The sequence below is a fragment of the Agrilus planipennis genome, unplaced genomic scaffold (assembly GCF_000699045.2).
Source record: "Agrilus planipennis isolate EAB-ADULT unplaced genomic scaffold, Apla_2.0 scaffold77, whole genome shotgun sequence".
Lineage (NCBI taxonomy): Eukaryota > Metazoa > Arthropoda > Insecta > Coleoptera > Buprestidae > Agrilus > Agrilus planipennis.
Window position 1 is genome coordinate 209,840 of NW_020439413.1, and position 14,738 is coordinate 224,577.

General features: G+C 36.7%; 1 protein-coding gene across 4 annotated transcripts in view; it reads right to left on the bottom strand.

The window, feature by feature from the left end:
- The window catches only part of LOC108734264 (synaptotagmin-7), a 663,520-nt gene that overhangs the window by 150,998 nt on the left and 497,784 nt on the right, over window positions 1–14,738 (bottom strand). Inside the window, exon 1 of one of the 4 annotated variants that reach the window (XM_025978975.1) lies at window positions 13,304–13,368. The exons of the other annotated variants lie outside the window; for them this stretch is intronic. Coding sequence (XP_025834760.1) covers window positions 13,304–13,368 — 65 coding nt within the window. Of the gene's footprint in view, window positions 1–13,303; window positions 13,369–14,738 lie in introns of those variants that run through there. 4 annotated transcript variants of the gene reach the window in all.

Here is a 14,738-nt window from a genome sequence, read left to right on the forward strand (position 1 = left end):
CTTTTTCGAATTTCTAAATTAACCGTTCGCGAGCATAGAAGTGACTTCTTTTTATTGAAGGCGACTCGACCCTGCGCTATCCTCTGCTTTATATCCCTACTACTCCTTCCGTCCTGACTTATCCGACTTCCTAGATACTTAAAATCAGCCACTTCTAATTTTTCGTCTCCTATTTTTTTCTTCCCTTGCATACCAGTATTTTTGTTTTACTTTTATTCATTTTCATGCAGTACTGTTTAGTCAATGCAACTGTTATATAACAGACATTTTTTAGTTAGTTGGTCGCGAGTTAATACTGCAAGTATGAACATCTACAGAGCAGATTGAGTGTAGATTTAATTAAGTGCTTGAACATATTTATTGCCTCAATCAGTGTAAAAGCTGTTGTTGTTTCCTAGTGAAAATTTTACTGGTTTAATTAGTAAAACATCATGTTTCGTTATCATGCGATCGAAACTATAAAAATTGTCAATATTTACTGCTAATTGGTGAATATTCACCATCTTACGTTAACAGAGATCTAGATCCTTTTTTAACACGACATCTCAAATGTTTCTGACTTTTTCTTTTCCTCAGCGCCCCCCGTTGACGTTAGACACCAGCACAAAATCGTTCTCCAAACATACACTTTTAGAAATATTTTTCGAAAAGTATACGCTTGGTTTAATCGATTGGCATCGAATATGGTAAATAATTCAGTGAAGTCGTTCTCTTTGCTTACAGATCATTTTATTCAATTTTTTTTACAGTTGAACGAAGCACTTTAGCAATTCGAAATTCAAATTCAAAACAGGTGAGCTTACTACCTTTGGGATTTTTTATTTCCTTGCAGAAAATTCCTTTCTTCGTGGCCTAAATTCCGTTATACGCACTAGATGAAAGGAAAGGACAACGAAATCGATACCTTCGCCTTTACCCTTCTTAACGAGCAAATTGCGTGTGTCTTGGTGTTTGCAATAATTGAGTTTGTATACTTACGCGTGTAAACAGAGCAAGTGTTTGCTTGAATGGCCTAAGGGGAATTGATTATGGTAGAAGCCAACAGAACGGAAGAGTAACATGGAATTAAGGTTAACGGGCTATTGACTATAACGAAAAAAGAGCGCCAAAAGGAACTAAGATGTTAGTGGAATTTTATTGTCTTATACTGGTATGTAAGGGAGAAAAAGTAGGGAAAGAACGAATATAAAGATAGGAGACGAAAAATTAGAAGAAGTGGCCGATTTTAGGTATCTAGGAAGTCAGGAGTAGTAGGGATATAAATCAGAAGATAACGCAGGGTGGAGTCGCCTTCAATAAAAAGAAGTCACTTCTATGCTCGCAAACGGTTAATTTAGAAATTCGATAAAGGGTGTGAAATGTGTGTGTTTGGAGTACGACACTGTATGGGTGCGAAACATAGACAGCGGGCGCGGCGGAAAAGAAAAGGTTAGAAACGTTCGAAATATTGTGTTACCGGCGAATGATGAGGATACCGTGGAAATAGAAGGTTAGAAACGAAGAGGTATTAGAAATAATAGGAGAACAGAAGACTCTATGGATGTCAATGAGAAATAGGCGACTTAGGTTGGTACGACACCTTCTCAGACATGAAGGTCGGGTCAGAGACATATAAGAGGCAGAAACAGGAGTTTAGACGAGTAGAGGTAGACCTAGATTAGATTACGAGAAAAATGAACGTTATTAGTACATTAGTATTTAAATTAATATCTCCTGGATAGGTAATCGTAATTTTATTAAATTTCAAAACCATCATTCAAGCATTACCAAGGTGCGTTACCCCTTTTTATGGGTTATTCGTTGATTAAAAAAAAATATTACAACGCCAGTAAACACACATACACACGCATGCGTACGTACATACATTAGAAAAATTATCATGCTAAAACAGCCGGCATTTGACGTACTTCATTTGCAGCGATCATATACAGTCGTGTAAATCATTAGCGTTCTGCAGTGGCGTTTGATATACGAGCTATATCATACAACCCCACGCAAAGAGGTCAAACGGATTTAGCTCAGGACTACGCGCCGGCCTTGGCACAGGACCCGTACGTCCGATCCAGCGTCTAGGAAAATGTTCGTGTAGAAACTCACGCAATGGTGAATACAACAATACTATTCTGCAGTAATCTATGACAATGGCACTTTGACCTACTTCTGATGATTTCGGCTGTCTACATATATACGTAATAGAAGCCTACTATGTTAAAAGAGCAAAGAGCTACTCTAAACTGGCTGTAAACATAAATGATGTCAATCACACTTAATATGATCTAACAAATAACAAACAATACAGGAGTACAAAAGAAATACAACACGGATGCTGCTAAGTAGCAGTTGATTGAATGCGGCCTTGCAATATCATATTTTTCTCCGTGATCCTACCAGCACCGGACTGTACTTTCGAATACGTTCTTTTCGAAAATGGTGGTCTTCGGACCGCCAAGCATTACGTAATTTTCTTGTTTTATAGTACCCTATCATCTCCTGCAAGCTTGCTACTTATTTCAAGTCAGAGGACCGATAGCGAACAGTGAGTCGTAGTGCAAACTGCTTCAGAACTATTTGAAATCCGCAATAAGCTCCAAACGTTGAGGTTTACTCAGTTCTAACGTGCTGTTGCAGCAGAGTAATCTGCGACCGTATACATCTCGCGTTGTGGTCGAAAATATCTCAAATTTGTTTTTCTGGCGTCTTCCATATCTTCATTTGCTGAACCTCGCTTCAGGTGATTATCATACGTTTGGATCCCTTCAGGGGGCTCTTAATGGTAAGAAATTTTCCACAGGCGACAAAGTGAAGACGATGGTGCATAGGTATCTGATGGTTATACACCACTGATGAATATTCATTGAATGATGGAAAGGGACTGTATTGAAAAGTAATAGTGGTGAAGCATTTTTATTCATATATACTTATTTAGGCAATAAACAATACTTAATGTTAGTTTTTGGTTCACCCTCGTACACTGTAGTTTTTAACGTTTTTGTGTAATGGATTTACGTGCTTTATCCAGTTCAGTTCCGCAAATACGAGGGCGGTTCAATAAGTACCCGTGTTTGAAGACAGAGAACGTTTGCTGCCATCTATCAAACTACGCCAAAACGAATTTCAGACTGATTGATAGGTTAGTTTGGATTTGGCAGCCATTCGACTGAGACGTGTTTCGTTATTTTCGCTAAGATGGAAAAAGAGCTGTATCGTTCGGTAACTCGCTTTTTGTTTTTGGCTGGGAAGAAATGCGAGGAGATGAAAACAAAGTTGGATACTGTTTATGGAGACATTTCGCCATCTACGACCACAGTTAGATATTGCTTCAACGAATTTAAACGTGGGCAAAGATCCGTTTTTGATAGGAGCGACCACGAAGCCTGGCAAACGTTGTTACCGAGGAAATCATTTTAGGAAAAGGAAGAACGATCACTGGACAATACTACAGTGAGTTATTGGACCGCTTCGACAAAACATTGAAGGAGACGCGGACGCATTTGACGAAAAAGAAGGTGCGTTTTCAACACGATAACGCACCGGCACATTCATCAGGAGTTGGTGGGGTAAAGAAAATGGCAAGGTCGTTGGGAGAAGTGTATCTTTCTAAATGTTGAAAAATAAAAAAACAAATTAAAAAAAAAGGTGTCTTCATTTCTAACACGGGTACTTATTGAACCGCCCTCGTATCTATCTGACTTTATTGCTTTATTTCACGTTACCACAACCTAATAAAATCTTCCAATTTAAAAAATTTTGACATTCCTTAGGATATATATTACGGTTGTTTACGACGGGTTATCTTTTAACATTGAGGCCATTAACGTAAGTTCTCCCGTCAATGATACATAGTCGATTTCTTAGCTGCGTCTTTTCTAATAACACATTGAAATGCAGGATTTTTGGTAAACAACAACAGCATGATTATTCCGACAGTCATACAACCGTATAATAGCATTGGTTCATTGGCTACAAACGTTGCTTTTGGTTTTTGTTTTATTTATTGAAACAATAAATCATCTTAAATTCACCCGGCAAAGAAATCCTTACGTAAAGAACTCCACATTTATTAAGGTAAGCCCATACTGGAGCGCAGCACAAAAATACTTCATCTATGAATTTAATGCGTACATAGGATTTGTAGATTTAGAAAAAGGTTTTGACAATGTTAAATGGGACAAGATGTTAAATATACTTAAAAATGTAGGGATGAGTTACAAAGATAGAAGAGTGGTGCTTAGTTTGTATAAAGAGCAACAGGCAGTTATAGAAATGGAGCAGTAACGTAGAGAAGTTAATATTAGGAAGGGTGTCAGACAAGGATGCACACTGTCACCACTACTTTTTAATCTGTTCATCGAAGACGCGATCAACATCATTAAAGACAGTACAACTTGTAGGGATAGATATACAGGGGCAAAAGATTAGTATGCTTAGATGTGCAGATGATTATTAGTATCTAGCAAGGAGAGATCTAGAAATAGCTTTAAATGAAATATAAGCGGTACAGACAAAACTGTACTGTACGAAAATAAATAAAAGTAAAACTAAAATATTGGTATGCAAGGGAAAAAAAATAGGAAACGAGCAAATACAAAGATAGGAGACGAAAAATTAGAATAAGTGGCCAATTTTAGGTATCTAGGAAGTAAGATAAGTTAGGACGGAAGGAGTAGTAGGGATATAAAACAGATAATAGCGCAGAGTCGAGTCGCCTTCAATAAAGTCACTCCTATGCTCGCGAACGGTTAATTTAGAAATTCGAGGAAGGTTGTTAAAGGTGTATGTTTGGAGCGCGGCGCTGTACGGGTGCGCAACATGGAAGGTGGGCGTGTCGGAAAGGAAAAGGTTGGAAGCGTTAGGAAACTATCAGTGGTAAAAGGTGAGAGAACATTAAGATTTATAACTGGTGGGGACGTGGCCATACTGTAACTGCTGTTTGTGAAACGGGTGCTATGGGTTCTTACGTTCCACCAATGTTTATTTTTTTAAGATTAAAGCTAATGTTTCCACTGATGAGGATTTTATTGTTACCACGAATGGTAACAAAAATTCTAGAAAAAATGCAGTAAGTAGTGTTGAAATTTGAAATGCAACATCCACTTTAGAATCTCCGATCCAGCAATCTACATCGAATATAAAAAAACCCTAAAAAAGTAACAAGCTTCCAGCAACGCATCAAGTAATAATGAAGAATGAGTGGAAATTTCGCACGAAGAAAATTTTACTAAAGACACTACACGTTTGTGGAAATTCGCAAAATAACAAAATAGAGCAAAGAAATGCAATTAGAACAAGAAAAATAACAGAAGAGCAATTAGAGCACTCTATCATATTTACAGAAATGCCGAAAACAGAAGTCCAATGATTGAAGCTCTGCAAGTATAAAAGGTGATCATCATCATTATCATAAGGTCGTCAGTCCTAAGACTAGTTGATCACACTTCTCCACTGTTTTCTATCCAACATCCATCAACAACAGTAATCCAATGTGTCTTAGTAGCCTTTCATGCATGAAAAGGTGTCCTATCAACCTTTTTCGCCTGTTTCTTATTGTCTTTCATAGTTCCCTCTGTTCTCCTATCCTTCATAACGCCTCCTCATTTCTAACCTTCTCTATCCACGGTATCCTCATCATTCACCTGTAACACTACATTTCGATCACTTCCAACCTCTTTTTTTCCGCAGCGCCCACCGTTTACGTTTCGTAAAAAGTGTTACTAAAAATTTAAACAGTTGCTTGCAAAAGATATACAGAGCAAGCCCAAACGACTTGTGTTATTTCTGTGGGAGTTGGGACGCAATAAACGATGAGCTTTAGTATAAATGTGGGGTGTGTGCTATGCTCTTTTTTTTTGTTATTATGAAAGGAATGAGTTTGTGTTTTTTTTTCAAAGTTACCGATATCTATATGAAAATGTATTGAGTATCATCATTATCTTATAAGGTCGTCAGTCCTAAGAATGGTTTGACACGCACCTTCACTCTTTCCTGAACTAATCTTCGCATTTCCCCGAAACTTAAACAACCCACATCTTTGCGAACAGTAATCTAATCTAAGTCTACCTTTACTCCTCCTAACTCCCGCTTCTGCCACTAATATGTCTTTGACTAGACCTACGTGCCTGAGAAGGTGCCCTACTAACCTATCTCGCCCATTTCTTATTGACTTCCATAGAGTCCTCTGTTCTCCTATTCTTTCTGATACCTCTTCATTTCTAACCTTCTATATCCACGGTATCCTCATCATGCACCTATAACACTATATTTCGATCATTTCCAACCTTTTCTCTTCCACTACGCTCACCGTCTTCGTTTCGTAAAAAGTATAATAAAACAATTTAACTTGTTGATCGTAGTATAAACTTAAGCGATCGCATTTATCGCGCCTTCCCCTACCATAGATCCAATAAATGTTACATAAAGCCTCTAAGAGGTCTTACGCTATTTTCAAAAAATTTTGAAAGTTCGGTTAATTTAGGTAATATTTTTAGAGTATATGTACGAGGGTGGATTGATAAGTTTCCGGCCTGACCAAGAAAAACAAGGTTTTTAAAAATTTTTTTTTTTTATTTCTCAACATAATCTCCTCCAAGGCTGATACATTTCTCATAGCGGTGTTCCAGTCTATTAATGCCATCTCTATAGACTGATTCGTCAAGCTCCTCAAAATAACCATTTACAGCTTCGATTACTTCTTCATTGTCCGCAAATCTCTTACCGCCAAGCCATTTTTTGAGATTAGGGAACAGAAAATAGTCACTCGGGGCTAGGTCTGGAGAGTAAGGAGGGTGCGGCATCAATTCAAACTTTAGATCGTTGATTTTAGCCGTCGCAACGATTGACGTGTGCGCTGGTGCGTTATCGTGATGAAACAAGATTTTTTTCTTCGCCAGATGAGGTCGTTTAATTTTCACCTCGTGGCTCAAACGTTGCAATAAGTCTGCGTAGTATTGACCAGTGATAGTATTACCCTTTGCAAGGTAATCAATGTATATAATACCTCTTGCATCCCAAAAAACAGTAGCCATAACCTTGTTCGCCGAAAAAATTGTTTTTGCCTTCTTTGGAGTTGGTTCCCCTGGTCCAATCCACTGTTTAGACTGTTCTTTGGTTTCAGGAGTGTAGTGGTGGACCCACGTTTCGTCAACGGTTACGAATCGACGCAAAAATTCGCTTGGATTACGCTTATACAATGACAAATTTGCGGTAGAAATGTTTTTTCGAATCAATTTTTGGTCGACTGTTAGCAAACGCGGCACCCATCTTGCACAGAGCTTTTCCATATGCAAATGTTGGTGCAAAATATGTTGCACACGTTCATATGACATCTTACAGGTCTCAGCTATCTCACGCACTTTCAATCTGCGGTCTCCCAGCACTATTTGATGAATTTTTTCGATCATATCTGGAGTTGTGACCTCAACGGGGCGTCCTGAGCGAGGCCCATCAGAGGTGCTCACACGACCCTTTTTAAACTCGGAAACCCACTGCTTAACGGTTGAATATGACGGGGAGGATGTCCCCAGTGTTGAGTCCATCTCTTTTTTAATTTCCTTCGGCGTTAACCCCTTCAAATAAAAGTATTTGATGACAGCACGATTTTCCTGCTTTTCCATTTTTACGAAAACCACAGAGGCGTCTTGTTCAGCGTGCTGTCAAACCTACACTAGCAAGGAGATCGGGCTGAAACTATAGCTACAAGCTATCCAAGGATGGTACTATAGAATGTCACCTCAAGGTAGGCCTAGTGGCGTCATCTCTTGGTTAGGCCGGAAACTTATCAATCCACCCTCGTATATCATTGATAATACTTACGTACTTTTTTGTCTTTATTGATTTTACGCAAACAAGATTCAGATTAGAGAGTAATCGCTTCGATAAGTAAAACTGGATGTTTTCATACTTACATTATGTATTAATCATATTTTAAGAAAAGCACCTGTAATAATATTAATATCAATGCTTCCTGATTAATAAGACACACTTTATCTGCATCTATCTGTGAAGCTGACTTACTTTAAAACAACGGCTGTTCTTGATTTAGAGCAAAGCGCTTTTAAAGAACTGACTTCCTGCTCCTTATAGCAATAAAAGGTTCTGCCTTTCGTAATTGCAAAACTAATCTAAACATAACAAATGGAAGAACTATTAAAATGTTTACTAAAAGTTGAGATCAATAAGTTTTAATGTTAACACAGTACTTTTCAATTTAAAGGAATGTACAGCGCTTATGTTATTTATGAGAACTAATTGAAATTGCAAAAGTGGAAAGGTATGTGAGGCAAGCACTTGTCGCAAGACTCATTAGAGAAAATTAAATGAAGCCCGTTAAAACTTATTATTCAAACAATGCGGTTGTTATAATTTGCCGTCAAATTGTAAAATTTATGTTAGAAACTTTCTGACAGCATTACTCCACCATCATCATCATAAGACTGTTATGTCAGCCGGAAAACTTGTAGTTGCATTTCCACACGTTTCCATTCTGAGTCAACTTTCGCATTTCCTGAAAACGAAAACATTCCACACCGCCACCTTCCTCTAGCCTTTCAACATATGTTTCTACTTTATCTCGACTTACTCTCATTCATACCAACACTAATCGTTACTTTTTTGTCTACGGTATTTTCATCATCAGCATACAACACCACATCACGAACGTTTTTAACTTTTTCTTATCCGCCGTCTCCACGCTATTCTTTGTTTCACTGCTTTTTACATCATGCATTCTAAAATCGACGACCTCTAGTCCTTCAGCACCAAGATAGTAATATGCAGTGGAACTATGATATTTGTGTCTGCCAACCTGTTGCTTTGTTTTTCTACCTTTATAAAATCTTTTGTTAATAGAACGAATGGTCATTTGGACAGTCTCTGGGTATTTTCACTCCATAAAAATACAAATTCTCACTAATTTACAACAGAGCCGGACAAACTCGGCTTTTTTGACTCTCGAAAGCTTCTCAGGTAGATCCTAAAAGCTTCTCCTTGCTAAACCGACGACGGTTAACGGGTTTTTATTTAACATGTTAGTGTGTTAGAATGAATGAGGGATGCAACCAAAATTTAATTGTTCATGGACTCTAAAAAGAGAAATTTCTTCCAAAGTGTTTAAAATCCAGTCCGAAATTCATTGTTCTATCAAGTTATTAGCCTGTCAGGAAAGTTCTTATAGTGTCGTCTATTGATGGTAAACCACTGGTGTACACACACTCTCTTTACAAATTCATACCCCCCACTACTAGACTATTACTCCGATGCGCATGCGCAACAACGTTCGATATTTTTGATGTTAGTACGATAATTTTTCCTGAAGACTGCGATAATTCTATCTACTGAACGTGGCAACACTGTGAAGTACACATCAGGCATAGTGTACGTTGTATTGTAGTGTGCTAGTAAAGTTTATGGAACTCACGTGATAATCGGAACATTTAGCGGATTTTTTTATAATTTTTAGGTTTATATGTGACGGTAATTCATTAGCAAATTGAAATATTTACCGCGTTTTACTGTTTTTACGTCATATTACTATAAATACAGGTTTATCACCCAGTTTTACTACCTACGTCGTTGAGTACATGTTTAATAAAGAGTGTAACAACATGCAGAAACAAATATTGATAAATAATGAATAAGTACCAAAAAATAAAGATAAGAAACGTTGCAGTTGTCAGTGTCACGTGCATGTTCCCAAAACAAAAAAAAAACTAAAAATTCCTAGCAAATACAACGTCACACGTGATGAGGTACAGGATGCATTCAGGAATAGCAGGACTAAGTAGCTACAGGGTGTTTTGAAAATGAAAAAAATTAGTGTTCGTTTGCTAGTGCGTTTTATTTGTTAAATTGCGAAATTCACAACAGAGAATGTAAATTTACAACATACCGTGTACAGTATAAATAAAATACACACACTACTAACTACTGTAGGTATGTATAAAGTTGTCCAATTTGTTCGTTATCCTTTCTTAAACCTTTTTACGGTGGAAAAAAACCTGGCAAAGGAGGAGTTACTCTTACAAAAGCCAAGGATTTGAAAGGCCACTTTTGCCCGCGAAACGTTGTGGCATAACGGCTAACATCGATTACGTCCTTTAACTTCATATATTAAATATACTAATTACTAATTTGAATTAACCCTCAAATTTAAAGTGACATCTTAACGTAGTCCTCCTGAATTGTAACTAACCTAAAAGTTTATAAAACAAACTATCATCAACATAGGGTCGTTAATCCTACGATAGGCACCTCAACTCATTCCTATTCTGAGCTAATCCTTGTATTTTTGTAACTCCCACACCCTTAATTATTTGTGAACATTTATATAATCTAGGTCTACCTTTACTCATTTTAACATCTGTTTCTGCTTCTAATTTGTTTCTCACAAGCCCTTTATGTCCGAGAAAGTGTCCTACCAACCTATCTCGTTTATTCCTTGTTAATCCCCAAAGCGCTGTATGTTTTCCTACTCTTACTAATATCCTCTCATTTCTAACCTTCCCTATCCACGATGTCCACGTTATTCTCCTGTAGCCCCACATTTCGCACCTTTTCTTTTTCGCCGCGCCCACCGCCCAAGTTTCGTACCCGTACAGAGCCGTTCTCCAGACATACAACTTTAATAATCTTTTTCGATTTTCTAAATTAACCGCTTGTGAACATAAATGTGTCTTTTCTGCTAAAAGCGAGCTGTGTCATATCTTTATTGTTTTTTTCTGACCTCTGACTTTTATTTATTTTTATACTCTACTGTTTTATTATGCTGCTTCCATTTTATCTAAGCTTACCTCAAATTCGTTAAAAAAGTTTGATAATATTAGTGCACAGAAAATTTGATAAGACCTAATTCCGCTTTAGAATAAATTCAAAGCCGCTAATTTTGAGTGTGCTAGACAGAGAAAGTAGATACTATTTTGGATTTGAAGACTTTGGACTATTATTGTCGAAATACCTGTGTTTCTGGTTACATTTAAATTTTATGATTCACTCATTGAAATAAAACAAAACAGATCTTTTGTTTCTGGTTTGATTAAAACAAAAAGAAGCAATCATTATCATCATAAAGTCGTGAGTCCTAAGACTGGTTGGACACATACCTACACTCTTTCCAATTCTGAACTAATCTTCGCATTTCTGGTTTTGAACTATACATATATTGCACATGACACATCGATATTATTCAATTCATCATAATCATCATCATAAGGGCGTGAGTCCTAAGACTGGTTGGACACATACCTACACTCTTTCCAATTCTAAACTAATCTTCGCAATGGTGGTTTTGAAATTTAATAAAATTACGATTACCTACCCAGGAGATATTAATTTAACTACTAACCTTTAAATAACATTTATTTTTCTCTTTCCTTTGTGTTCTAAATAGCATCTCGAGGTGTACTTTAAACAGTATGTCATATCTACTTTAAAAAGTTATTTAGTTAATTTTTATCGCAATGGGAGTCTAAAGACGATTATGTGTAATAGCGTAGTAGTAATCTGTTAATAATTACTTCGTTAGTCAGTTTATTTGTTTACATTTTTTATCGATACAATAATACTAACTTCTAAATGCAACTTCGTCTGGTTTTTCTACAAATTTATTTGTCTCTTAACAACGCTGCTTAACACCATTAAAAGCTTGCTATTTATTTCAGAAACATCCTCTATAATGTTCCAGAACCGGGAACATATTGCCCCAGAAAATCGGGAGCATTATCTTGTCAGTCGAGTGGTACGAAACTTCTTGGATCTCGGCGATTTTCAAAAATATACTCTCATATTTATCACCACTACGAACGAATTCAACATATATCATCATCATCATAAGGTCGTCACTCCTACGACTGGTTGGACACGCACCTCCACTCTTTCTTATCCTGAGCTAATCTTCGCATTTCCCTAAAGCTAGAACAACCCATATCCTTAACTATTTGCGAACAGCAATCTAATCTAGGTCTACCTCTACCCATCCTAACTTCCGTTTCTGCCTCTAATATGTCTCTGACTAGACCTTCATTCCTGAGAAGGTGTCCTATTAACCTATTTCGCCTATTTCTTATTGACATCCATAGAGTCCTCTGTTATTTTACTTTTTCTAGTACCTCTTCATTTCTAATCTGCTCTATCCACGGTATCCTCATCTTTCGTCGGTAACAACACATTTCGAACATTTCTAACCTTCTTTTCCGCCGCGCCCACTGTCTTTTAACAACTTTTTTCGAATTTCCAAATTAACCGTTCGCGAGCGTAGAAATGACTTATTTTTAGTGAACGCAACACGACTCTGCGCTATCCTCTGCTTTATATCCCTACTACTCCTTCCGTCCTGACTTATCTGACTTCCTAGATACCTAAAATGAGCCACTTAAAAGAAGTAAAATAAATTCGTGAAATTATGTAATAATAGTATCAGTTGATCTATACTTCAGGTCATTTATTTTCTGTTAAAAACAAATCAAAAGCACTTTTGTTATATGAATAGTTAATATTTCTTTTTTATATTATTTATTACACTTTATAAAAAGTTTTATTGGATATACTAAATACATTAATTTGATTATAACAGTTATTTAATATGCGTCTACTAGACGTTCGGATAAATTAGGATGACGTTAATTTAAAAACGAAGTGGCATAATTTGAATTGCTAATTCAAAATTGGGGCACTTTCCCGCTGTACCCAAACTGCTGAGTTATGACCCGGATTAACTTTCAGCTTTTAACTACTTATTATTCTTTTTTGTTTATAAAACGTGCATTAAGTAAAAAAATGTTTTTGAAAAAATAAATTTGAAAAGTTAATTTTTGAAATTATCGAAAAATACGGCTAAGATTACAACTAATATTTATTATCTACATTTATTATATTAAAAATGGAGAAAGATAGGTCTCCATAAGGCAACGCGTTAAAAATTCCTTTCCTAAAACAAGATTATTTAAATTTTGACTCCTTAAAATGCCTTTTTGTTCATTGTTGTCAATAAAAACGTTTTTACTGTTAATAAGTATATTTATTTTTATTTCCCCGTAGATAAAATTTAAACCGTACCACCTTGTACAAAAGGTTATAAGGTGCTCGAACTTAATTCAAATTTTGTATATATAAAAGGTATCCAATTTTCATGAGTTCTTCTGATACAAATTTCATAGTGCATAATTTCTCGGGGAGTAACCGATATTAGGTCCGTTTAATATTCAATTAGATGTAACTTTTTGTATTTTGAAAATGTTTAAGGAAGGATAACAATCAAATTCGAAGCTTGGCTAACGAACGGCCATTATGTATATGGGAATGATGATCTAGTTACCTGGCCGTATAATATTCGAAGAAGGCAATTAACACTTCCAACGATCTTGAGAATGCAGCCCACATCGTCCGTCATGTCTCTAACAATGCCATTTAACACTTCCAATTTACACTGCAAAAACTCCTTATGAATACGTATAATAACTGATAGCTGACCCGGTTTTAGCAGTAAAAGTTACCACTGCACTGTATCCACTGTTTTAGTATGCAATTCTGCTCAGAAACAAAACTCGTTTAACTAATCTAGAAGCACTTTTGTTTTACAATCATCAAAGCAATGCATGTGCGGTGAGTAATTTAAACCGGAATTTGAATGGAAAAGAATTACGTAACTTATTCAATAAAGTACCTATAAGGGTCATACGTTAAGAGGGGGGTGCATTATGTGATAAGAGGTAGGAGAGGTAATGAGTTTCTTATTCCAAAATCTTATACATCTAAATGTTAAAATGTCAAATTTAACGAAAAACTTAAGAATATTTCCAACTCTATCTGTCCTTTTGTCCATAAAGTTTAAATTGTTTTGCACCGTATATAAGAAACCTTTGGGTAAAACATTGTTAGACCTCCAAATCCCATGTATTTTTTACCCCGACGTCAACGTTATCGGCTGGTTTGTCTTGAAATCTTGAAATAATAATAATAATGACACAATAGCAGCGATAGCAGTACAGAGATGTGGTGGCTGATGGACAAACTATATCGACAGGGGAACGCGAATTACAGCAGAAAAAGCGCGAAATTCAAAATCAGATGACAGCGGTATTCGGGTAATGGAGTCTGTGGAGCACCATCTAATGATGATGAATGAGCGACAGGCGAAGTATACACGAAGCAGGTATCGGGAGGCGCAGCAACAGAGAAGCACTTTAGATCAGGGAGCAAGAGATGAAGGTGGCCTTAGAGGCAGATCACCCGCAGAAGGAGCTGTGCAACCTGAGCAAGTGTCGAAATCTTAAAAATAGCTGACGATGACAACCGCCAAGGATGGCTGAAAACAGCTAATACTAGTGATTAGGGCGGGGGTAAAATTAAACGAAAATGAACCGTCATAAAATGGGATTTTGAGAACGAACGAAGGTTGCTTATCAACTTTGCTCGCTTATATATTAAGCATATTTAACGTTAATCTACTTAGTATAATCAAGAAGACTATGCATATATATCCTGAACTTTTATAATCGAATAAAATAATTCGAAGTGGTCTGTATTCTGTCGAAACTGCTAGACGCGAATCGCGATTTCGATCTTTTTGGATCTCATCAGCGCGTCGCAGGCAGCCCGACAGAACACAGACCACTTCGAATTATTTTATTCGATTATGGTAACGTGCCTATCACGTTGAGGTTAGCTAGGACGGGATTTGTTTCAGCAAGTAGATATCCATACATTTAAATGGACCTTGTTGGAGCGTACGTAATCCTAAAATGGAGCAT